Here is a 23,106-nt window from a genome sequence, read left to right on the forward strand (position 1 = left end):
GGTATGGAACACTGGTATGGAACACCAGTACGGAACACTGGTATGGAACACCGGTACGGAACACCGGTACGGAACACCGGTACGGAACACCGGTATGGAACACCGGTATGGAACACCGGTATGGAACACCGGTATGGAACACCGGTATGGAACACCGGGCTCTGTTCGGCCAGGTGGGGTCAGCCCCCACCCCCTCCTGGAGTCCGGTGAAAATTAACCCTGTCCTGGCCAAACCCAGAACAGTGCTGCACGACAATTCTTTCTCAATATACATCCCTACACTACAATAGCAGTCTACAAGGAGTCAGAGAATAAAGAACACCTTTTGTGACCATTACATATATTGAAAAAATAATCCTTATATAGAAAAACTGCATCTTCAAATTTCACTTTCAAGCATATGAAGATCTTCTCTCTTTTTCTATATACTGGATGACCTCTACTCATTAGATTTTGATTACATTAGTAACAAAGCAGCAACTCAAGGAATCCTAAAGACATAAATATATTTTTTTTCTGGTCAGAGTTTGTACTAGGAAATTTTTGTTTCTAGAGAAACATGAGTTCTCTGTGCCTAGAACACTGGTCCCAAACTAGTGAGGTAAGACTTACTGACACACTTATGCATGTTGAGCCCTGCAGAGACCTGGCCAGGCCTGAATGTGTGGTATGAGAAAGAAACAATTTCTCCCTTCAGGGCAGGACAAACACCGGAGCGGTTCTGAGTACTGGGAGGAGGCTTGAAGGCAGCAGCAGTGCCATGAGGAGGAACAGCAGGCAAGCGAAGCAAGGCTCGCTTTGCATGCCTAAACTGGAGTCATAGCAGGCTAACACTAATTCAGAGCGACTTTCCAAGTTGTTTTGCAGAAATGCTCTACATCTAAAACCAGACTTTTAGAAACATGCCCTTCTACTCACAGCGATGTGCCCTGATGTCATCTGCAAGCAGCTTTCCCTTCTGTGGTGTGTTTTCATGCCAAGAAAACTAGCAAGCAGCAGTCCCTTGGTAACTGTAGGCAATGAGGCCTTGGGGTCCACAAGAGTATCATGGGGGACTACAAGTATCACATGAAGGGCTGAGCTGATCTAGTAGCTAAACACCACTAGAACAAGCAGGCTTCATTTGCCACGCTTCAAATAATGAGGTTCTAACTCTAATCTAGCTTTGGACCCTTCACTGAACCAAATGAATTCAATAACCTAAAGGAAACCAATTCCTTTTTTTCTTTGTGTGTTGAATTGGTCCATACAAGGATCACAGAGCTCCAAGGGCGGCTAAAGGAACACCCCCACTGCAGCACAGCAAGCTTTAATATGAGCTTCCGCTGTCTCATTTAGCTTCACCTTTAGTCAGCAGCAACCCAATTCTCCTTGGGCAGCAAAGTTATTTTTAAGGCCCTACAACCAAGCAAGGGTCTGTCATTGCAGCTGCATTCCACAATCCAGCTGCTCCAGGGCATGGAAGCGAGACCACGGTCAGCACACCTCAGGGTGATGTACCTGGCTGGGTTCTGTGCCCTGCTCCAGCCACGCAGCCCTGCCCCATCCCATAATCCAGCTGGGGCACTCATTTCATTCCACGGTAAGACATAACGCAGCCACTAAGCTGGCAAGAATTAAAACTCCACCAAAAAACCCCAAGTATTTTACCAGTCAATCAGGCTGAAGTTGTTTGATGCGCGGTGACCCAAACATCACAGCTAGCACAGGTGAGATGAAGGGCAGAAGCACGTGGCAATTGCTCAGCAGCCACTAGTTCAACGAGCTTGCAGAAGAACCAAAGGTCAGAGTTGGTTTTCACCAGATGGAACAAACTGACTAACACTCTGCATCTGGTACAGAGAGAAGGTCGTGCTTCCCTTTCCCAGTCCCCGCCTGTGCATTCCCAGTATTTACTTTATAAAACCTCTGGTCCTCATTAGAACTACTATGAGCCAACTTAACTCACTAAACAGACAGAAAACTACTCCTCCAAAAAGCTGGGTAATTGCGTGCTGTTCTCTTCAATGAAAACAGGTTACAGTCAGGTCCCACAACCACCAAAGCTGGTGCAAGCAAGGAGTGGGGCCATGCAACCAGGCCCAAGGAGAGGGAACAAGCCTTTCCCCTTCACACAGCAGTCAGCTGCTGCGTTAGCTCACCTGCCCATGGAACAACACCCTTGTCACTTGGCTCTCATTCCAGCTCCACCACTGACTTACCATGTAACTCCCACAAAACCATTAACTGTTATATTACTCAACCCATTTACAGCAAGGATAATACTGATTTTTTACCTGGACTAGTTAGTAATTGCTTATAGTCAGTTTGAAGCTGAACTCCAGACTATGGAGAGATTACTAGGTTGATAATACCTCCTCAAACACATTCTTCCTGAAATCCAGGTCCTCTTGCAAGCTCTGGCACCGATTCTCCAGGTCCACACGCATGAGCGTCTCCTTCTCCAGCTGCTTCTTAGCCACAGCATGACCATCTTCAGCCTAGCAAAGAATTTTAAAGATGAAAGATTTAATTTTGTCTTGATCCCTATTCTCCATCCATAATCCCTTTACGGTCTTCATTTGACATCTTTGGATCCATTATTCACAACAACAAATCTAATGTCAAACCACTAATTTTAAAAAAAAACCCAACAAAACAGAAAAAAGAGCGTGTGTGTGCACTTGTGAATATGTAAAACAAGCTTTCATGTTTGTACACCAGGTATTTAAAAGGTAGGATTATTTAAATACCACACGATAATGGAGCTCACACTGACTACGCTAGCAAGAAAAAGAAGAATAGTATGCAACATATTGTGTTTGAGTGATTAATAATCCTTGTCTTTTGGTCACTGGGCACCTTGTCACTGGGTACTCTAGCATAAATTTAAAATTATGCAGCACCTCACACAGGACAAGATTTAGTAACCTGGTATCTCATGAATGCAGAAACACTTAACAGAAAGTTTTTAAATAAAAGCCTTTGACTAGCAAAGTTTCTAAAACACCATGTTGCTTTGATTGTTCTACAAAGATTTCTTATAATTTAGTTTCATATCCAGAGGGCAGGCAAAAGTTTAGCAGTGAGCTGGATCAATGATGATCAGACTATCAACTAACTGCAAAGAAAAAACCCCAAATTTTGCAACACACAGCCTCTCCCGTGCTAGAGCAAGGCAGCATTCACTGGCATACCTTAGCAAGCTGGGCACGCAGATCGGCCACCTCTGCTTCCAGATTGCGTTTCTCATTCAGGACAGTATTGAGTTCTGCTTCACTTCTATGGAACAGCACTTCAAGATCCTTAATGCGACCCTGAGCCACAGACAAATCTGCATCTTTCTTCTTGTAGCTGGAAAAACAAAAGTTACTTGTATTTAGACGTGGGTGCACACACATCTTGAGCACGTCTTGGTTAAAACTACAGATATTTTGTTGTTCCACACATTTTACCAGGATTAGTCCACCACTAGATGGCTCCTACAGTAAGCTGCAAATGAAGTGAGTAAAAGTAGTCATAAACACCTCTTAAAACTCACAGCTTGTACCAACGCGTTGTAAATACATTGCCTAATAAAGCAGAACATATGTCAGGTGCAGGAAAAGGGAAAAACAAGGCGGCAACTCTGACAGCTAAGAGATGACAATAACGCTGCTTTACACACAAGGTGTACAGAGTATTTTTTCACTGAACTGCTGCTCAGCGCATTCCATCGCCGACGTCTGTCGCTCTGGACTACAGCCCCTGAGAAGCAGAGCATGTGCATCTCCCAAAGAGGCCCAGGAGCATCCCCAGCGTTCTGGACTCGGTGTGGCCAAGCCCTGTTGCCTAGGATGTATTCCCACACAAAGTAGTAAAGTATTCCAGTATGGAAATGCAGTCACCTTTCAGGAATAAACCAGTTATTTCTTCAGCAGTATTCATTACGAGCAAAGCAACTCTAGTCACTTTAAATATGAGTATTTGAGCTGTTACACCTAACTTGCACAAATCATCAAGGTCATCTTCCTTCTGCCCACCATTTGTCAACCTTTTCCTCTAACATACTGACGTTCTGCAGCTTCTCCAGGTGCGTGTTGTTATTTTATTTAAGAAAAACTGTTTTGTTATGTGAAGTAATCCTTCCTTGCTGCAGTTTAAGCTCGCTATTCGAGTCTCGCACCACTAAGAACGTAGGAAATGGCTTTTTGTCCTTTTATCTTAAGCCATCTTTGAACTCATTTTTCTCCTTCCCTTTCCTCAAAATTGTCTTCTACAGATCTCTAGTTTTCAGCCTGTGGTCAATGAGCTGGTTCTAATGGCCCACAGAAACAACCTTGAAGAGGAGTCCTACCACCTATAGGCTTTAAAAAGCTCTGTATTTGGTCTGCAACTCCAAACATGGAAAAACATTATGTCTGCAGAAGAAAAAAAGAAAAAAAAAAGCCGAAAACCACTGCTCTGGATTATACAAACCTTGCTCCCCAGTCTTCGTTCCCAGACTTCTGAGCACTTGCACGGTCCTCTCACATTTCTAATTTGCCCATAATTCTACAAAATGCGATGCCCAGCATTATTTTACAAAAAATTGTGCTTTATGGGGTATTGGAGCACCCTACAGACAGTATTTCTTTACATGCTTCAGCATGAAATGCATCTTCTAACTACAGAATAAACTGACAGACTTATTTTGTGCTACACTTTAGCTATGAGGCTCATGCGTTCTCTCCGCGTTCCTTGGTGCGGATCTCTGTTTTTGTCTTCATTTAACCGTAACCAATTTTTCTTAATCATTGGTATAATCTGCCACTGTGAATCCTGTTCTGCAACATATGTGCAGTGTCTTCAAGCTCAGCAGCTTGCAGGAGACACATAAACAAAACATGAAAAGATAGTTATTTAGCAGGAACCAGAAAGGCTTCAGAACAGCCTCCCCAGACACATGCCCCACATTGCATATGTCACATAGTAAAACAAGCCGCTGTGCACGTGTCACGGACAACCAGACCTGGAAACCTCCCGTCTGTGCAGCACCAAAAGGGCAAATGCCACTTCACAGGGAGCACGAACAGCGGTGTACGCTTACACAGCCCGTAGCCTTCTGCCACCCGCAGCAGCCAGGCAGCGGGGCACGCATTCCCAGGGAGACGGGAATGAACAGCAGTGCTCAATGCACAGCTTGACAAAGCACCATGAAGAATTCCTGACAGCGACAAGTAACTTCTGCTCCTTCATGAACACTGACACTGGAAGACAACACTCCAAGCTGCTTTCATTCACATTTTTATCTGCCTTTATAATTTCAGCCTGGTTTATTGTCTTCATGAGAAAAATCGACAGAAGCTTTACAAAGGTGCAACCTGCTTTTGGGGGTCTCCGAGATGCCTAGAAGTTAGAAACCGCAGTCGAAGTGTCTGGTGAGATGTGCCAGTGTCCTTTGAAGGACACCAGGTTAGGGTAACCCTCTAGACCTCTGTTTTCCCCAAAAGCAGCCAAGTTTGCTCAAGGGAGGTATTTCAGTGACGATGCAGGGTAGCAGGCAGAGGACATCACACAACTCAGAGGTGGGAGCTTGCAACTCAAGCAGGAGGACTGCTAAAAGAAGCAGATAGATGAGGCCTACATGTATCTACCTCCAGGCTTTTCTTCACCTGGAGACCTGTGACACTGGTAAAGATATGAACAGACACTTCACGAACGTTAGGACAGGAGACTTTCCTCAACCAGGCCACCAAAGTTACCTCTGCTATGATTGAATGCACCCTGATCACTCCACCAGGTCTGGCGCAGCAGTCTTGTGGAGCGTGCTGTTCCACCAAAGCTAAAATGTTGTGCATCTCACTAGTAAATGTTCCTATCTATACCTCTTCCACTCAACCCCTCCCTCCCTCAAGCAGACAAAAGTTTTGTCAAGCAGCAACAGATGCACACAAAAGCGCTGGAAGCTGTTACATGGCATGTAGGAAAGAACCACACCTGCTTCAGTACGATATCAGAATGTCTATTTATACAATATTTTAATACTAGATTTAAAAATATGTCCCCACTTGTGATACAAACATCTTTAAAAAAGTTAAGATGTTCCTCATATCATACAAACAGCATTAGAACAACCTAAAGATATTTCACTTCTTATAAAGTGAAACTATCCAACTGCTTTATGAACTTGGCTCAATAGAAAAAGTTTTAAATTCATGAGTTGTGTTCAAGGTACTAATTGTAAACACATGTATGTATTCTTCATCTTGCTAAATACATAGAATCATAGAACCGTGTGGGTTGGAAGGGACCTTAAAGATCATCTCCTTCCAATCCCCCTGCCATGAGTAGGGCCCCCTTCCACCAGCCCAGGGTGCTCCCAGCCCCGTCCAACCTGGCCTTGAGCACTGCCAGGGAGGGGGCAGCCACAGCTCCTCTGGGCAGCCTGGGCCAGGGCCTCACCACCCTCAGGGTGAAGAGTTACCTCCTGATATCTAATCTAAATGTCTCTAAATCTTTCAGTTTAAAGCCATTACCCCTTGTCTTGTCACTCCAGGCCCTTGTACAAAGTCCTCCTCCAGGCACAATCCCCTCCCTCGCCTGCTGCCCACGCTGCTGGGGATGCAGCCCAGGAGATGCTTGGTTTTCAGGCTGTGAGAACACACCACCAGGTCATGTTGAGCTTCTCACCAACCAACAACCCCAAGTCCTTCTCCTCAGGGCTGCTCTCAATCCATTCTCCGCCCAGCCTGGATTGGGCCTGGCATTGCCCCGACCCATGGGCACTTGGCCTTGCTGAACTTCGTGAGGTTCGCACAAGCCCACCTCTGCAGGCTGTCCAGGTCCCTCTGGATGCCATCCCTTTTCTCCCGTGTGTCAACCGCTCCACACATTTTGGTTGGTTGGTTTCACACATTAGAAATAAAAAAAGTGCCTCTGGTTTCCTCTCTCTAAGCAAGTCTCTGTGGCAGGCTCAGCCACCCCAATAAGAACCAGGGCTTTTGAACATGGCCACCACTGGCTCTCTCGCACCCTTCTTTTCACGCCTCTGGCACTCTGCTGGGCCGGTGGCCACATGCACACCTCTGGTCCTGCGCCAACCACCGCATCCCTGCCGGGACACCGTGGCCCCGGTCACGTTCCCCCTGTGGTAAGAAGAGAAAGGCAGGACCCCACGGTCGGCAGGCAGCGGCCCAGCCAGTGACCTGTAATTTGTTAAGTGTTCTCAGAGGGTTATCTTGCTGATCCCCTTGCTTCGTTAGATTTAGTTGTTTAATGTCAGTCATGCATTAAAGTTTGTGTGACTAGATCTAACCACATACAGTGTAGTATCAGCTCGAGCTCCCTGAACCTGTAAATACGCTGTGTCTGCCAAAGTGTGTGTAATAAGATCCCGTTCAGTTCAACCGTTCTATTTTTGACATCATTAAAACTGATTTTTAGAACATACATTTGTCAATTCCACACTTCTGTGACAGCCTCACAGTCAATTTCTTTTCAGGATGTTTCTTTATTTTACTGGCACCTTGCAACAAAAGTAACAGCTGTAAATAACACACACACACAATTCTATCTACAGTTTTCACTGCAAAACAATTGTCCCAGGCAGTGTGAAGGCCCCTACCTCAAAGCGTTTTCTGTTTCTTAATTTACATCTGAAACCTGGTCACCAATCGTAACTTGATTGCTGATCGAAGAACACGGTAAAGGACGACGACAAATATGTGTCTTGTGAAAAAAAACACCAAAAAAAAAAATCCAGCTACCTCCAAACACCCACAACACAATCAATTAAAAAGCCACAGGCAGTTTTATGACAACTGTGAAGGCAAGGATTGGAAAATTTAAAATATTTTCCCAGAAGACCTCCCTCACAGGAAACCCTTTCAAGTTGAGCTAAGATAAGATTTGGATGCTTTAACTTCATTCCTAGGGCATCTGCAACATCCACATTGTGCTGGCACGTATGAAAAAAAACGACCCGGGGGAAGTTCCTACCATAGCACAGAACAACCAACAACATCTACAGTGCAAGGGACACTGATGTTCAGGTATCTGCATCCCACCCGTACTGTCAGGAAATCACATATCCTGTTATTCATTTGCAAAATAAATTAAATGTGTATGCATGCTAACATCTTAACCAACAGCTCCTCCCTATGTTCTGCAGATGAATCCCTAATTTGGAACCAAAACTAGTTTCACTCTACGACAAAGCTCCCTCTAAAGAAATCAGAGCTGAACATGACTTACATTAGACTTCAAGGGGGAGAGGGATAATATCAGACTCACCCATGACAAGCTGTGGGATGAGACGTCAAGGTTAGAGGGACAAGGTGCCAGCAAGGGCCCCTAGCCTGCTGCTCTGAGACATGCTAGGTACACTGGAGCACACTAGAAGTCTTATGGAGATGAGCTGTGGGCTCCTGATGTAATCAGAGCCAAGAGGCAACCACCGGTGAAACACCTCAAAGGAACTAAGGGGTGTTCTTCTAAGAAGGCGACACTGCCAACAGCCCAGCTGAAGTGCCTCTACACCAACACATACAGCACAGGCAACACACAGGAGGAGTTGGAAGCCACCATGCTGCTAGAAAGCTATGACCTAGTTGCTCTTACTGAACCTTGGTGGGACGGATCTCATGACTGGAGTGCGGCTGTCAATGGCTACAGGCTGTTCAGAAGGGACGGGCGAGGAAGGTGGGGCGGACCGTTGCCCTCTACATCCAGAAACGAATAGAGTGTGAAGAGCTGTCTCTGGAGAATAGCCACAAGCAGGCTGAAAGCTTATGGGTAAGAATCAGAGACCGAGGCAACCAAGGGAACCTTGTGGTTGGTGTTTACTACCACCCGATCAAGGGAAGCCTGTTCATGAAGCCTTCTTCCTCCAGCCCCAGGAGGCTTCATGCTCACAGGCTCTTGTCCTGCTGGGGGACTTTGACCACCCCAACATCTGCTGGAAAAGTAGCATGGTGAGCCATGGGCACTCCAGGAGGCTCCTGGACAGCACTGAGAGCACTTCTTAAGCCAGGTAATAGATACCCCTACCCAAGGGATGTGATACTGGACCTGTTGGTCACTGACACAAGTGAGCTCATCAGTAATGTCAAGATTGGAGGCAGCCTGGGCTGCAGCGATCACGTACTGGTGGAATTCACAGTCCTGGGACACAAGGGTCAGGGCAAGAGTAAAGTCAGGTCCCTGAATTTTAGGAAAGCAAATTTCCAGCTCTCCAAGGAGTGAGTCAACAGGACCCCCTGGGAAACTGCCCTCAGGGCCAAGGCAGCAGAACAGAGCTGGCAGACCTTTAAGGACGCTTTCCACAGAGCACAGGAGCTCTCAATCCCCAGATGCAAGAAATCAGGAAAGGAAGACAAGAGATCAGCATGGCTGAGTCAAGACCTGCTGGTCAAACTAAAATGCACGAGGGAACTGCACAGGCAGTGGAAGCAGGGACAGACAACCTGGGAAGAGTACAGGGATGCTGCCCAGTTGTGTAGGGATGGGGTCAGGAAGGCCAAGGTGCAGCTGGAGCTGAGCTTGGCAAGGCATGCATAGAGTAATAAGGCGCCTTCTACAAGTAGGTCAGCCAGAAAAGGCATGTCAAGGAAAGTGCAGGCCCCTGTGATGAGCAAGACTGGCAAACTGGTCACAACAGATGAGGAGAAGGCTGAGGTACTCAACGACTTTTCTGCCTCAGTCTTCAATGGCAAAACTTCTCTTCTCTTGAGTGGATGGACAGCAAGACAGGGACAGACCTTCCCTCTCACAAGCCAGTATCTTCTAACTGATCTGCAGTGCTTTCAAAAGACACACGCTAAGGCGTTTCATGAAGAACCAATAGTACCACTGCCACTGCAAATATTGCCCATTCTAATTAAAAAACAAACAACAACAACAAATATATATATATATATATCATGAAGGACTTTCCTTACCTTTTATTGAACTCCTCAAGTTCTGCTCTCAATTTTCCTATTTCAATCTGTAATCGAGCCCTCTCTTTGGCGGTTTCATCCAGAACTCTTCGAGCATCAGCCAGTTCAGACTCGTAGAGACTCTTGATTCCACTCACCTAAGGGGAAAAATGTATTCAGACATGAGAACATCTCAAAGACTACCAAAGAACTGGAACACAGCACTAGATTTCACATAGCTTTCTTTGAAAAAAACGGTGTATGATATGCTTTCTGTTGTTTAAGAATATTCTATACTGAACATTTTCAATTAATGTGTACCTACAATTAGATGTGATCTATTCAAAGACAAGATTTAATGTTTATTCCCAGTGGGACACAACAAAACATATTATGTTTGTGCACCTCTTCCAAAAAGATAAACTGAAGCAGATCAGTACACGCTACAATTAGATCTTAAATGGTTCGCCTTATTTCCAATACTCTGCTTTGGGAGTTTTTTTCCAACTGTAATACCACTTAAAGATAAATGATGATAGACTTCTTTTGTGGAATGCAGGTCCAAGGCCCAATTTGATTCTGCCGTTCTTGCCCTATAAAGCTAAAAAGAATCTAAAACTAGGTGAACTACAGGAATGTGAACTGTTCAGAGATGAGCTTCCACTCCTGCTCTCTACCTCAGCGGATAAGAACCTACTGACCTTTTCCTGCCCCAACTCAATATATTACAGAATCAGCTACTCAGAGTGCAGCAAGGCACCCTCAGTCTTCCACAACTTTTTTTTTTTAAAGATTATTTGAAAGGTGTATCAGATAGCTAAAAGATCAAGACCATATAAGATTGCTGCTATTGCTTCTATCAAAGGATACTAAAACAACTACTACCAACGTAAAATCAGAAACAGTGCAAACAGGGAGTCAGAGCCAAAAGCAGAACGTACCAACTTTAGGAAGAGAAATTTCATAACAAATCATGAAATGTAGAAACAAGAAAGCAAACTGTGCTATTGCTAGTAGTGCCTATTTCAACATCAGAGTAGCACTGATGACAGACTCAACCATCTGGTCTTCAAAAAGACTGATTAAAAGCAGTCAGGATATAATTAAGTTCCTGATAGACTATATTCTCATAGAACTGAAATTAACTAAACTATGACAGCATGAGGGCTGAGAAGCTTTAGTTTACAAGCATACCACAAACCAGAAAGGACTTGGCTGTCTATCCACACAATCTTACCTCTTTTCTTTAAAGAACTAATTCTTTCAAGCTTTATTCAGCTTAGTTTTAGGGTTTGGGTTTTTTCCCCCACAGTTGATAGCCAGAGGTTGTCTATGGCACAAGCCAACACAACTCTCTCTTATCAGTTATAAAATTTAGGAAGGTCTATGCAGAAGTGTACCATGACTATGTGAGACTCTTTTACACAGCACCCCACAACGCTAAGAAAAAGACCCTGGAGATTTTAAGGCTGTAAAGCCTTTCATTATGGGTGACCCTTGAGTGAAAATACAGTATTTGCAAATTGCAATAGAAACACAATCGCCCAGTGGCCAAACACCGATTCTGCACCATCAGTTACTGCATCTACAACACTCCCTCGCTAATGCTGGCGCTTCTTTAGACCACCCGCCCTTCAGCTCTCAAATGTGCTAAAATCCTTGCCCTAGGACGCCTACCAGGAGCCTGGGGCTGTGCTGCTGTAGGTTCAGAGACAAGCGCCGCATCACAGTGCACGACACCAGGACAAATCCCTTCCCAGACTCCAGGACATAACTGGAACTGCATGTCAGGGTACAAAGGAAGAAACTCTTTTTCCCTAGGTTTTTGTGAATACTGTCACAAAGAGGTGTTGCTGGTACGATACTTACACAAGGCAGTACACAATTTGTGCTTTTAAGGCATTACAAACAATACAGAGCTTAACACCGCCAAAACAACAACATTCTGAACAGCAAATAAACACTTAATGCAGTTGCTGTGTAAAGTGAATATGGCTAGATGGAGCTAAAACTTGCATGCTGAAAGCAGTTTCAGAACCTGTTGGTAAAAAGAGAAGCAGAGACTATGCTGCTTAATCAGCAGGGACCAGTTCACTCACAGCACAACCAGCTGCGGTAGCTTAGGGTGTATTTTTCTCCCGCAGCACAGTGACCCCTTCTCTGCTCTTACTCCGGCAGCAAACACGAGGAGGGACCACACAGGTGCAATTCACAGTCCAAAATGTTAGTCAAAAGTTCACTTTCACTAGCATGTTAAGCTGAGGCACTGAGCAGACAGAAGTAACCGACAGAAGGACATAAGGACACATCGCAGCTTCCAGCGCAGGGAGGCAGCAGACAGCCGGGAGCAGCAACACCTTCGATCTCTGAAAAAGCCACCCCAAAACCCTCGCCAGAACCCTAACAACAGGATGCAGAGAGAACATGGATTCACGACAACATTGATAAAAGTTCTAGATGATCAATCTGAATTGGCAGACAGTTGAGGATTTTTTTTTTTAGATCATTAAAAATAACATCTTGTTTATCTTCAGCACTCGTCAAGTGAAGAGAGAACCAAACACAGCGGCAGGCTCAGAGGCCGGTAAGCAGTGCCAGCCCAGCTGAACCAGCCTGGTATTACGTGATTGACAACACTTCCAGCCCAAGACAACTATTCACTGAAAGCACCCTTCTACCACCAGCACTGAGAGAACTTCTGGAAAGTATTTCTGTTCCCCGAAACTGCCACCCCACAGACTCTGTTCTGGTGGAAGGAACTTAACCTAGCGTCTGACAATTCTCCAAAAGCCTCCAGAGAAGAACGGTCCCAAAAGTGCCTCTGTTCAGTGTACACCTACAATCTTGCTTTGCTTTGACTCTACAGACACTTTTCCGCCCGCTCCCTTTTTTAATCACATTTGCTACTCGGTTTGGTCTCTAGTATGGTGACACTTCCAGACATTCTTCAAAAGTACAGAGAATGAGACAAACTTACAACAATTCTTCACTCACATATACTCTCAGCTTCTCAAAATTCAAAAAAATCCGAGCCAGCAAGAGAAGGAAATTGTATAAATGCATCTGGCAACTGTGAAGCCCATTTCTGGTTCTTTGTCTCCTCACACCTTTGAGGAGAATGCCACCAGACAGTGTCTACCCGTCCTGGAACACTCCCAAAGAATGCTTGATGCAAGAGAGAACCCGTCCAGCGCAGTCTTCCGTTTTTTGTCATCTTCTATCAGTAGGATCTATCAATTCAAATTCCTTCCTGCAAATGTTGTTTCTCACCATTTTGTCTGGGTTACCGCAACCCATCGTCTCCCGCTCCCCACATCTGAGAAAGGTACAAACTCATCCTTGGAGCCTGTGCCAATCCTTTCAGTGTAAGTCAGTAAGAAAAGCAGCTGGGAGCAAACACAGAAGGAAAAAACTATAGAGAACAAGGCAAACATACAATGGCTCTTCTCTCACATATACTCCCAGCTTCCAAAAATTAAAAAAAATCTGAGCCAAAAATTGCTTCCAGGCACCAAAACCAAGTAGTCGCCAAATACTGTTAATTGATCTAATCCTTCTGTAAATCTCTCTGGCTTTTGGTTTCCACAACATCACGGAGCATCATACAAGCACAACTGGTGGATTAAGACCTACTGCTTAATAATTTCATTTCATGCCTTTAGTTTTTGTGTTGTGACAAATGACGAATATTTGCTTCACAGACAAGTCTCTTCATTTGGACTTGTGACTTAAGAGTTCTCAGGTTTCCTCTCATCTCTTTTTTAGATTTTCTCCTGGTCAGAAATTACTCTGCTGCTCGGTTCATTGTTGTCACCTTTTCTTGCACACTTTTTCCAGGCTCTAGATGTTTTAAAACAGGTTAAGAGAACTGCAAGCAGCATTCAGAGTACAGAAACAACACTGATTTACACAGTGACTACTGACCACCAGCTACAAAGGAAACCAGGTACATTACAGGAGATCAGAGAGGCAGAAAATGCAGTAATTCCAACAGCTTTCAATTAGCCTGAGCTGCAATCCTGGAGGTGATACCTGAGCGATATTTTCATACGCTACTAGTGAGTGCCATGGAGTGGCTAAGCCAGGAAGCCCCAAGAGAGAAAGCAACTCCTCACCTGGTTCTCAGCAGCACACAGGAGCAGATTCGCCAGATACTGTCAAGAACCTTAGCTGACTCGGTTTCACATCCTTGCAGAAGCAAGAGAAGCCAAAACAAAACAGAAAAATCTATGACCGTTGCAACTGTTTCAGCATGGCAACTAGGGAACACTTTGGTATTTGTTAAGTAAAAAAATCAGTTAAGAATAAAATCTTTCTAGATGGCAACACATTGTATAAAGAAATCATCATAGGCTAAAAAGACCACATACGTAAAATATTTTAAGATGATCAAAACAAAACGGATCTGAGCCATAATAAAGCATTTTTCAAAAAGCTGAGGTCATGTACAGATGAGAAAAATGAAATTAATCATAATTTCCGTTAATCACAATACAACCTGGCAAGCCAAAAAATACTGTTTGAGGATCAGCTCGTGAATGGTGTAGAAAGTAATTACTCTCGCTCTGCTCACGAAAAAGGCATACGTGAGAGTCTGTGGCCCCAAGTCAATCAGTTCATGTAGAAGAACCACCTAAAAAAACGCAGTGAAAACATACCTTGTGTTTGGGGCTTGGTGTTTTGTGGTTTTTTTAACTTGTATTTGCACTAGAGTACTCCAAGATTACTACACTTAAGCATCAGCTGAAAGTATCATAGAATAGATCAACAAACCATCACAGCTTTCTAAATCTAAACTTCTGAACTACATCAATCAGTATGTTATTTAATCTCTCATTTAGAGTTCACTTGGTACTAGAGAATTAGAAGCTGGCTCATGCCATACAAGTTTCTAAAACAGGAATTACCTATCACTAAACTCTCAAGTCCATGGCAGTGCAGTAGACATTGACCTGAAGAACAGAATTACAGGGCACATGAGTAAGAGTCATACTGAGGAAGAATCAATACGACTCGTGCAAAATAAAAGTTTCACGACCTACTGGACTTGCGCAGTCAACCAGGGAGCAGGTATTCACGACAGATCCGGTAAGAGATCTGGGCACATGTCTAAGCACAAGAGAGTGGAGAAAAAACAGTGGCACCGTATGGCTTTTTTAAAGGGAAGCAGTGGGCAAGGGAACAAGCACAACAGCAAGGGTTCGAAAGTCAACACACATTCAGAAAGGGGAGCTTGAGCTAAGCCAGCCTGCCTGCACTCCCAAAAGGCTTGAACAACATGCCCACCAAAGGCTCCTACAGAGGCCACGCAGGAACAGAGAATTACAAAGACACACAGACACCACTTTCCAGGAACTGAGATGAGGTTGATTGCCTGTAAATCCCTGAATCTTCCCTCTTGCCCCTCCTGAAGATGACAGTAGCTTTCTTCCACTCTTCAGGAACTTCTCCTAATCGTCATGATCTTTCAAAGATAACAGAGTGGCTTTGCAATGATGTCAGCCAGTTCCCTCAGCACTGATGGGTGCAACCCATCAGGTCCCACGGACTTATGTCCAGTTTGTTTAGATGTTTCCTATCCTGATCCTCCTCTTCCAAGAGCAGGCCTTCCTTGCACCAGACCTGCCCTCTGGTCTCATGGGCCTGGAATTGCTGAAGGCTGGTCTGACCACAAGAAAGCAATGAGTACATCAGCCGTCCTCACGTCTGAGTTTAGTCAGGATCTCCTTGCTCATCCATACAGGTCTCCTGCCATCTTTGCTCCATTTCCTGACTGTTGGGATGGACCACTCCTGAGCTTGGAGGAGGTTATCCCTGAATAATACCAACCCAGCTCTCATGGACCCCTTTTCTCTCCAGGGCTGTAACCCACACAATTCTTCCAAGCAGAGCCATGAAGACGCTAAAGTCTACTCTCCTGATATCCAGCGTTCTGGTCCTGCTTTTTGCTCCACTCGATCCTCTCAAGATCCTGAACTCCACCGTCTCATAGTCACTGCCCTGACACTAACATCCCTGACCAGTTCTTCCTTATTTATATCCAGCAGAGCAAGAAGACTAGGGCATGTGAGGCTTCTCCCAGTTGACTTGAAGGAGGCCTCATTTACCTCTTCTTGATCAGGTCAGCAGCAGGCACATACCACAATGTCACCCATCTTGGTCTGCCCACTAATCCTGACCAACAAGCTCTCAGCTAGCTCATAACCTGTCCCCCGGCAGAGCTCCAGGCATTCCCACCGCTCTCTCCTGTAAAGGGCAGCTCCCTCTCCTCACCTTCCTGGGAAACCTGTATCCATCCGTCACAGCACTCCAGCCCTGTGAGCTATCCTCAATCCCAGCGTGGCCAGAGCTCTCTAACTGCCCACAGACTTTTCACTCCCCCTGTTCGTTTCCCGTGTTGCACACATTACTGTCACAGGCATTTCAGAGAGGCACCCAGGTGTGACGATTCGCCAGGAAGGGCAGGACAGCTTTCCCCACAAGGCTGTCCTGTAGGCACTTCCCTAGTTACATGCCTATGTTTCCACGTCATCCTTTTTCTGTTGCTTTCTCTTCTGTTCACATAACCCCGGGCCTTTCGCTTGCCCACTCAATCCACCACTTCCTCACTTGAGAGAAGAATCTCGCCCTCTCCCATCACTCCCAGTCTGAAGTTCTTCTTAGCAGGCTGACCAACCCTGTTGGCAACAACACATTTGCCCTACTTGGTTAGATGGATCCTGACTCTTTGAAGTAGTCATCAGTCCTGAAAGACGGTTCCATGGCCACAGAAACCAAAACCCTGTGCCCACAGCGGTTGTGCAAACCAGCGTGGTTCCGCAGGATCTGCTCGGCCACCCCCAAACCCCTTCCCTCCCTCCACTACCCAGGCCCCCATGCCATGAACAATCACCCAGAGCCACATGTCATGTTTAACACTTTTCAGGTCACTCCTGCCAGTGTCATTGGTGCCTAGAGGGAAGAACAGCAGGGATAACAGTCATACGGCCAAGCGAGCCTCAGCAGCCTCTCTACAACGTCCAGAACACAAGCCCTGGGAGCTCCAAACCTTTCCAGACGACATGTTAGCCCGGCAAATGGGTCCCTCCATATCTGAAGGCAATGGAAGAAATAAAGCTAAAACCTCAAAACGGAGCTCAGTAGGAACCAGAAGAGAAGCTGCAGCCTGATCCACCACACACCAATGTGCACCCCTGCCTAACTCTTCCCACACAGAGGCCAAGCTGGACACCCTACAAACTGCACTATGAGTGTGCTTTCACTTTTTTCCTCTTTTGCTAGCAAAAGAGCCTGCAAGTTTGCCATTGGGCAACACAGGGGACAAGGAAACAGAGCATGTGGAGAACAAGAAAATGGAGATGTTTCCATAGCACAGTTTGAAAGGCAGACTCTTTAACCTACCAACCTGTGCTGGGAGCACTCAGCAAAGCTCACTGCGCAGCAGTCCAAGGAGACGCACACTAACACAGACCCTCCCACAGCAACCACTTGAGAAAGCCTGCAAGATGTCACTCAAAGAAGACACAGGGAAGATGCCAAGAAGGCAGTGGACCTACATGTTAGGCAAGAAGCATGCCCCATCCAACCACAAGTGAGTCCAGACAAATTTGACGAGGAAATGTTCATCTTCGTAGTGTGCAATCTAAGTGCTTTCCCACCAGGTGTAGCTCAACGTGTTCCTATTCACCCAGTTATGGACTGACGAAGGACTGCCAGTCAGCTATGCCTCAGACTCACCAAGAACATCAGTTAATTTCCCAAGAACAATGAAAATGTGCATTGCATATTACCACCATCGCCTCCCCAGTGATGCCTACAGTGCCAGAAGACCATTTAATCCCATGTCTTGGACACTACAACTCTTGAGTGACTCACCATCCACAACAGCATCTGAACACGTGTTTTGCAGGTAGCAACTAGGCAACACTAGACCCAGGTATCCTGGTCCTACCAGCAGCTCTGGTGACTACACTCGGTGCACAGGAAGGGCACGGTAGCTGCAGTACTGACAGATAAGCAGAGACCAAGAGAGACTACAGTGGAAGTTCTGATGACTGTGACGTACAAGCTCGCAGCCACCTGCAATTACACCCACAGAGCTAGGAAGACACAGGTGAAGAGGGAAGCCCCTGGAGATACTGCTTCTGTCACAAGGGCAATCACTGTCAGCGGCTGAGGCTCCGAGTGATCTTCTTTTCCCCCCCCTCCCTACTTCTCCTTTCCATGGGTGAGGACAGTGGGATGTCCTCAGAACAGTGTAGTAACCCCTCCCACGCCCACTGACACCTCTGTTCTCAAAGGCTGCAATCACAAGCACTGCAGGGGAGGGCAGGGAGCTAGGAGAAAGGGAACCGAGGAGAGCTCAAGGGCTTCTTTCCTCTTCACCCTTCCAGTATTCCCCCTCCCAGCTTCACAAGTTAGGTTGCTGTAAGTGACCCCCACACAGGGAGAACAGCAGCAGTCATACACTAGGGAGGCAGGAAAACAAGCGGATAAGCTAAATTTCTCTTCTGCCACAGGCTAAGCTACACAAGGGGATTCATGCAAGAGAGCAAACAGGGAAAGAATGAAGACAATTACAGGTTCCCTCAGCTACACAGGTATTTTTTTGTATTTGTCTGAGAGCTTACTGTATACATTTTTCTTTCTCTAGAGGTCTACTGCATACAAGTAAAGGTACAACAGGATTGGACGGGGTTAGGGAAAGCAGCAAAACCCAGCAATAATTAGCAGAGGACTAGAGATGGATCTCAACTTCTGCAAAGTTCCTCTTCTCTACTGTTAAGAGGTGGCAGACCTGTGTTCCTTCAAAAAGTGCAACGGGAGTTATTTTGTTCCAAGGCCATGATGCAGCTGTGGTCTGTAAAAACTAAGGAGATTGCCCACATTGGCTGCTTTCTTCTATCTTCTGCAGGTTGGAGATTAAATCAACAAGGAAAAAGAACATCCTCATCAGCTGATGATCAGTGTCTCTTGCAGAACAGCGCCTACGGCCCTTGCTGAACAACATCAGCAGAACTTCTCTCATCTAGAAGATATTCCCCTAAATCAGAGCTTTAAGAACAAGATCAGCAATGCCAACCCTTTGTTCCTATGCACGCAGGAATGGGGGGAGAGGATGTCAGTAATGGTCTCACCCCCAGCCCCCTTCTCAGACACGGTCGCTGTGGGATGCTGGAGTGACCAGCAATGGACAAACATCTCTCTCATGACACCATGCTCTTGTCTACTGCTTGTCATAACAACCCTCAACCTCCCATTTGCCTTGGATTATGGACCCATCATCTGCTCTCAAGGCACAAGTCTCAGGGGTTAACACAGAACCCACTGGTGAGTGGTCACTCCTGTTTGCCACCCCACAACGCGCATCATTCCATCTACCACAGAGGCAAACGATGCCCCCTGCCACTACCGGAGATAAGCCAAAAATATCAGAATATTTAGACAGCTAAAAACAAAATCAATAAATCAGGGTCAAACTTACACACAGTTGTGGACAACCAAGGGGAATTATCATCTTTAACACCCTGGGAAAAGAAAATAGTCTATTTTAAGCACGTAGAGCTAATATAAAGATATAATGATGAAGCCAGAATAATATGCCAGTAACACTGGACTACGCTTAACTGTGCTTCTACACAAAAATTAGAGTTGCTTTGGGCTTAGGTTTTTTTTTTTTTTTTTGGTTTGTTTTTTTTTGTGGGGTTTGGAGGGTTTCTTTTTAATTAATATCTTATTTCGTGCTAAGCCTAATCATTTTGTGAACACAAATTCTAACAGTGTAACAGGAAAACCAAATGACCAGCAGAAAATACAGTTTACTAAATTGGTCCTGAAAGGACAGGATTACCCCACTCCAGCAAACCCAAGATCCGACAGCCATCTGAAGTCGTACTGCTCCCACAGTCCTAAGCTGTCCACTAGCCTGCATCAAAACAGTAAGGCTACAAAGCCTCTTCTTCTGGACATATGTGAAGAATAAATAAGCTGTCCCAAAGGGATGGGGGAAGCATTTAACAAATGCAGTCCAGAAACCAGCTAAAGTATCTTACACTGTCTCTGATGTGTCAAAGAAGAGTTTGAAGAATCCTGACAAAGTTTGTTAGACTATGTCTAAGAATTTGGACTTTTTTTGAAGTCTTGAAGAAAAGTGATAAAGGAAAGCTAGAGGGCAAAGTAAGTAAAACGTATGAAAATCTTCAAGTTTATTTTCTGATTACTGCATCAGAGTATTTTTCCAGAATTGGTAACACACAGAATTGCTATTAGGAGTTGGTTTATGTTCATATTAAAAAAACTAATGAGATTATATCTATGTTTTATTCTTGTCCTGCTCTTGCGCTTCTTACATGTGGGCCGTCAATACAATTACATTCTGCCTCCTACGTTTAAAACGCACACACCTTCTAGCCTCCAGCAATCTACAACTTTGAAGCTCCCTGAACCAGACACACTTATTTTGTTTACAGCATGATTTCACATAGGACAACTGATGTAGCCATGTTTTATGTTTAGAAACATCTAGTTATTTTGGTAACATTGAAGTTACAATATACCATTAAGAGGTACAAAGGGACTTTGGAGAGGGACCTTGTACACGGGCCTGGAGTGATAAGACAAGGTAATGTCCTATCAGTTTAAGGTAATGGCTTTTGATTGGAAGAGGGGAGATGTAGATGAGATGGAAGGAAGGAATTCTTCCCCATGAGGGTGGTGAGGCCCTGGCCCAGGCTGCCCAGAGGAGCTGTGGCTGCCCCCTCCCTGGCAGTGCTCAAGGCCAGGTTGGACGGGGCTGGGAGCACCCTGGGCTGGGGGAAGGGGGCCCTGCCCACAGCAAGGGCGTTCGAACATTGATCTTTAAGGTCCCTTCCAAGCCAAACCACCCTTTCATTCAGTGATTTAAGGTACTTGAATCCTGGGTATACACTGATTGCAGGTAAGCCAACCACTCACGACACAAGACACTACCATCTCTGGTCTGCTTATATTAAATTATTTCAAACCCTTCTCCCACCACCCCTAGCATCATCAAACCACAACCCTTAAAAGGGAGTGGGCATAGAAAAAGCCTACACACAGGCAAAGCAACCCACTGCATCGTGCAAGTTCCAGTAAAGGCCGCTATCTACAGGCTTCCCACAGCAGTTTCAGGTCATCTCAGAGGTGGGACACCTCGCCTTGCGGACTGTCTCCAACAGATGGAGCAGAGGGGTTTGGGCTGGTACAGGATGGGTGGGACTGGCCCCAGCCGAGTCCCCGACTACATCCTTCCTCCAGATGGGATGGAGAGTCCTGGGGGAAAGCAGAACGTGGCTTAGGAAAAAAGATCAGCCAGCTTTGCCCCCAAGATCACAGGAGCAGAGCAGATCCCCTGCCACCACGGGGACTGCAGCGAGGAGCAGTTCACAAAGATGCGATTCCCGGCACTAGCGCGCACGGAGGAAGCTTTCCTCTGGTGAGGAGTTGGTCTAAACCCTTCGACGTGTTCATCTCGCCACACCGGCCGTCAGGGTAGGGACCGTAAAGAAAAAAAGCAAGGCTCGGGCCGCTGCAATCGGCGGGAGGCAGCGCAGGGTCCAGCGCCTCAGGGAGCCCCAGCCCGCCCGGGGAACGGACCCCGGCACGGCCGCAGCCCGCCGGGACGGGCCCCACACGCGGGCTCGGAGGAGCCCGGGCACGGCGTCCCGCGCAGCGAGCCCAACCCGGCCGAAACGCGGCCGGTACCGGGCGACTTCACCGGCCGAGCCCCCCCCGCCCCCGCCGAGCCGCCTTTAGCGCGTCCCCAGCAGCCCCTCGGCCCGGCCCCGCGGCCAGAGAGCCCCCGACAGCCCCCGAGGGGCCGCGCGGACGCGGGCAGGCGCCGATCTCCACACACGCACCCCCCCCACCCCCCCACAACTCTCGCCCTCAGCCCCGAGCCCGCGGGCCGCGCACGGCCGGACCCCCCCGCCCCGGGGCGCGCCGAGGCCGGAGCCGGGCGGGCCGGAGCCGGGCGGGGGCGCAGCGCGGGAACAGGCCGGCCCTGGCCCCCCTCCGCAGGGCGGAGCGCGGAGCCGCCTCCACCGGGCCCGGAGCCGCGAGTGGGGACCAGCGGGCCGCCTCGGGCCGTACCTCGCGGGTGGTGACCTCCTCCTTCTCGGAGATCTTCAGCAGCAGTCGGTCGTTCTCCAGCTCCAGCGTCCGCACGCGGTCGATGTAAACGGCCAGGCGGTCATTGAGCTGCCGCAGCTCCTCCTTCTCCTGCAGGCGGGAGATGCGAGTCGGCGACAGCGGGGTCCCGCCGGGGATGCCGCGGCTCGGGGTGCCTGACATGGCGCTCGATTCGCGGGCGGGCGGGCGGGCAGCGGGCTCATTCAATCCCGCCGCACCGGGGGAGGAGGGAGCGGTAAGATGGCGGACATCGCCTCCCCCGCCGCCGCGCCGCCTGGGAAATGAAGTCTCGGCGCCAAGATGGCGGCGCGGGGCGCGCGCGGAGCGGCGGGCCGGGCCGGCCGCCATTTTGTGGGCTGCCGGGCGGGCCGGGGCTGCGCCTCGCCGAGGAGCGGGGCCTGTGCCGCGTGTTAAAATGCAAAATTCGGCTGTCGTGAGCGCGAGTAAAGCGCAGGGCCGATCCTGAAGGCAAGATGGTTTTGTAATGAACCCGGGAGGGCCTAGAGCTGCCCGGCAGGACTGCTCCTCACAGCGGCTGCTCGGGTGTTGGTGGGTGCAGGTCCTCCCCGGCTCCCCGACCCCGCCAGTAGCTCCCACGGCCACCAGTCCCCGTCCCTGTCCCCGTCCTGGTCCCTGTCCTGGCAGCCTGGCGATTGCCAACCCCCGCGGAGCTCGCGCCCGCCATCGCGCCTGGGAGCAGCACCCTGACGCATGGCAGTGCCGTGCTGCTCGCGGTCATGACTGTGTTGAAACCTGTGTCTTATGTCTCTTACAGAATGCATTTTCACAGTAGATACCTAAACCACCCTCATATAGCCCTGGTTTGAGCTTTTTGTGCCGTGCTTTAATTTTTATAGGCCAGGGACTTGCTGTTCACTTAAACTGGGGATGAGGAGTCCCAGAAAAAATACCAATGAAAATTCCAAGGGTGAATTTTTAGGAGTGCTGTTTTGTAGATTTTAGAAATTTCTGCCGAAGTTTCATCGAGAGGTTGCAATGGCTCCCAGCCTCTACTCAGGCCGTTCGAGAAGGAAGCTCTCCTGAAACCCTTCTGCAGTCCGAGGGAACACAGCCAAATTTTGTACAAACTAAAATCCAC

General features: G+C 47.4%; 1 protein-coding gene across 1 annotated transcript in view; it reads right to left on the bottom strand.

The window, feature by feature from the left end:
- The window catches only part of LMNB2 (lamin B2), a 36,757-nt gene extending 14,528 nt beyond the window's left edge, over window positions 1-22,229 (bottom strand). Inside the window, exons 1-4 of the mRNA XM_075444039.1 lie at window positions 21,969-22,229; window positions 9,879-10,015; window positions 3,177-3,333; window positions 2,355-2,480 (exon numbers count right to left, since the gene is read on the bottom strand). Coding sequence (XP_075300154.1) covers window positions 2,355-2,480; window positions 3,177-3,333; window positions 9,879-10,015; window positions 21,969-22,169 — 621 coding nt within the window. The 5' untranslated portion in view covers window positions 22,170-22,229. The remainder of the gene's footprint in view (window positions 1-2,354; window positions 2,481-3,176; window positions 3,334-9,878; window positions 10,016-21,968) is intronic.
- Window positions 22,230-23,106: the final 877 nt, after the last annotated feature.

The sequence above is a fragment of the Opisthocomus hoazin genome, chromosome 27 (assembly GCF_030867145.1).
Source record: "Opisthocomus hoazin isolate bOpiHoa1 chromosome 27, bOpiHoa1.hap1, whole genome shotgun sequence".
Classification (NCBI taxonomy): Eukaryota; Metazoa; Chordata; class Aves; order Opisthocomiformes; family Opisthocomidae; genus Opisthocomus; species Opisthocomus hoazin.